Here is a 2,470-nt window from a genome sequence, read left to right as displayed (position 1 = left end):
CCACAAAGTCGTCGAGCAGCTTCTCTTCCATGGGCGAGAGGCGGAACCCGTAGAGTTGGGACTTGGGCTTGGCTCCTGGCTTCATGGTCACCGAAAAATTGACCGAGCGTGACGGCGGCAGGCCGTCCGGCAACTCGTTCGGGAAGACGTCGGAAAACTCCTCGAGCAAGTCGGTGATCGCTTGCGGTAGCGTTTGGGGCGGCGAATCGACGAGCTCGGCGGCCAACACCTCGATGAGACACCCTTCTTCGGCGTGCGCGTCGACTGGCGAGGCGGACCGAGTAGGTGTTCTTGGTTGGGCGCGGCGACTCGCGTCCAGGACGTACGCGACGCCCCGGCGGCTCGGGGTCGAGAGCCGTAATCGTGCGAGTGCGCCAGTCGATCGTCGGGTTGTACTTGAAGAACCACGGTTGACCCAAAATGCAGTCGTAGTCTTTGTCGGCAAAGTCCCACGCAATCATCTCGAGCTGCGGGAACGAGTGGTTGCAAATCTCGACGTCGACGGCGTACTTGTTGACCTGCTTCTTGACGCTGCTGTTGAATCCTTCGACAGACACGGGCAGCGTCCCGACAATCATACCACCAAGCGTGTCGCGGATCAGTTGGCTCGTCGCACCGCAATCGAGAAAGATGCGGGCGTCACGGCCGTTGATCTTGCCGTTGAGGATCATGAGCTCTTGATCGGCGACGTCACGCGACTTGGCAAGTGTGTTGACCCGCACCTGGGTCATCGTCGAGGCCGCATCAAGTGACTCGAGCGGCTCGACCTCGGGTTCGGGCAACGGCTTGGGCGGCTCAGCTTCGGGCAGCGGCTTGAAGAACAAGTAGTCGGAGCCTTGTTGGAGGAATCGCAAGTTCTCGACTACCTTCCAGGCCGCGTCTTCATCAAACCGCATGTTGACACAGAGCACCTCGACCAGGTCCATGTCGAGTAGGTCTTCAAAAGCCCACAAAACGTCGAAGAGCTCTTGCTCAGCGACGTCGGACTGCGTTTCCGAGTCATCATCCGAGAGCGTCTCGTAGCCATCGGTCTTTGCGACATCGCTGGCGTCGTCCTCCATGTCCCAGCACGAGAGCACGGTGAGCTCGTCCAACCAGGAACGCTCGACTTGCTCGACGTCATCCTCCCCTTCGTCGTTCTCGTCGACTTGGAGGACGTCGAAAGAGTTGGACGTCGGGAGTGTTGGTCCTTGACGCACGTGGATCGGCGTCGCTCGGATCGACAACACCGGGACTTCACTCATGTCATCAGACCCTTCCGTCACCACGATGCGGTTGGTACGCACGCGATGATGCTTCGGGCGCTGGTTGTCGCTGCGCTTCGGCTCGGGGCACTCGTCTGCGCGATGGCCGGAGCCGTGGCAGTTGAAGCACAACTTGTTCTTGTGGGCATGGTCGTTGAAGTTGACCTTCCCGCTGGCTTGGGACGGGCCACGGCGCTCTTCGCGGCGTCCCTGCCGCGGCGCAGCTTGGCCTTGTCCTTGGCGGTCTTGATCACGACGATCGCGGCGGTCATGACGACCACGGTGGTCGCCACGCTCGCGGCTACGATCGCGACGGTCGTTGCGCTCATGACGCTCGTCACTAAAATATGCGCGTTCAAAACGGTGCGAGAGCGACATGGCGGCGGAGAGCGAGCCGATCTCGCGGTAGATTAGCTCCTTCTTCGTTTGCGACTTGAGGCCACGGATGAAAAACATGATCTTGTCCATCTCCGACATGTTGATCACCCGCGCCATGATCTCGCGGAACCGTTGGACGTACTCGTTCAACCCACCCGCACAGTTGCCTTGGCGGAGGGAGTTCAAGTCGTCACGGAGTCGCTCTTGAATGTCGGCCGGCTCAAACTCGAGGCGCGCTGCCGCCAGCAGCTCGTGAAGCGTGCTGAACGGGTTCTTCCCATCCGTAAACTGGGTATGCGCCCACGCTGCGGCCGGGCCGGTGAACGTGGAGATGAGCTGGGCCAGACACATCTTGAAATTGTCCGGGTCGGACGAGTCGATGTTCTCGGCCGACCAGCGTAGTTCCAGTTGCTGGTAGTGGAGCATGATGTCCTCCTTGATCGCGCCGCTGTACGCGATCGGTTGGACGTGGTTGAGGCGGTGTCGCTGCTTCGTTGTCACCTTGTCCGAGATCTTCTCGAGGACCCTCGCCATGGTGGACAGCACTTCCATCGTGTCCGTGGGGAGCGGTGGATATCCACCCTCCATCTTGACGTCGTCCTTCGACATCCTTCCGACCGTCTCGCGTCGGGTACTTCCTTCCTTGGGCGGCCTTCTCCGGGGCGGCTTCTTCTTCTGGGCAGCCTTCTTCCTGAGGCTGCTGCGCGCTGCTTGACCATTTCCTTCTGCTGAAAACGGGGTGTCCTTCAACCAACAAGTGCTACCAAATGTGACGGCGCGTCCGCTGTCGCTGGCTGGCTTGAGAGAAGAAGAGGTGATTGAACAATGACTTGGTTAGCCTGAGCTTA

General features: G+C 60.1%; 1 protein-coding gene across 1 annotated transcript; it reads right to left on the bottom strand.

Annotated features, from left to right (window-relative positions):
* Nucleotides 1-17: 17 nt before the first annotated feature.
* SDRG_08941 (hypothetical protein) lies at nucleotides 18-2,174 on the bottom strand (the record flags this gene model as incomplete). The annotated part of the gene is made up of 2 exons (XM_008614844.1): nucleotides 18-264; nucleotides 327-2,174. 2 exons carry the CDS (start codon nucleotides 2,172-2,174, stop codon nucleotides 88-90), a joined length of 2,025 nt encoding a protein of 674 aa, XP_008613066.1. The 3' UTR covers nucleotides 18-87.
* Nucleotides 2,175-2,470: the final 296 nt, after the last annotated feature.

Source organism: Saprolegnia diclina (assembly GCF_000281045.1).
Source record: "Saprolegnia diclina VS20 unplaced genomic scaffold supercont1.28, whole genome shotgun sequence".
In the NCBI taxonomy this organism is placed as follows: Eukaryota; Oomycota; class Saprolegniomycetes; order Saprolegniales; family Saprolegniaceae; genus Saprolegnia; species Saprolegnia diclina.
This window is presented reverse-complemented; position numbering and strand designations above follow the sequence as displayed.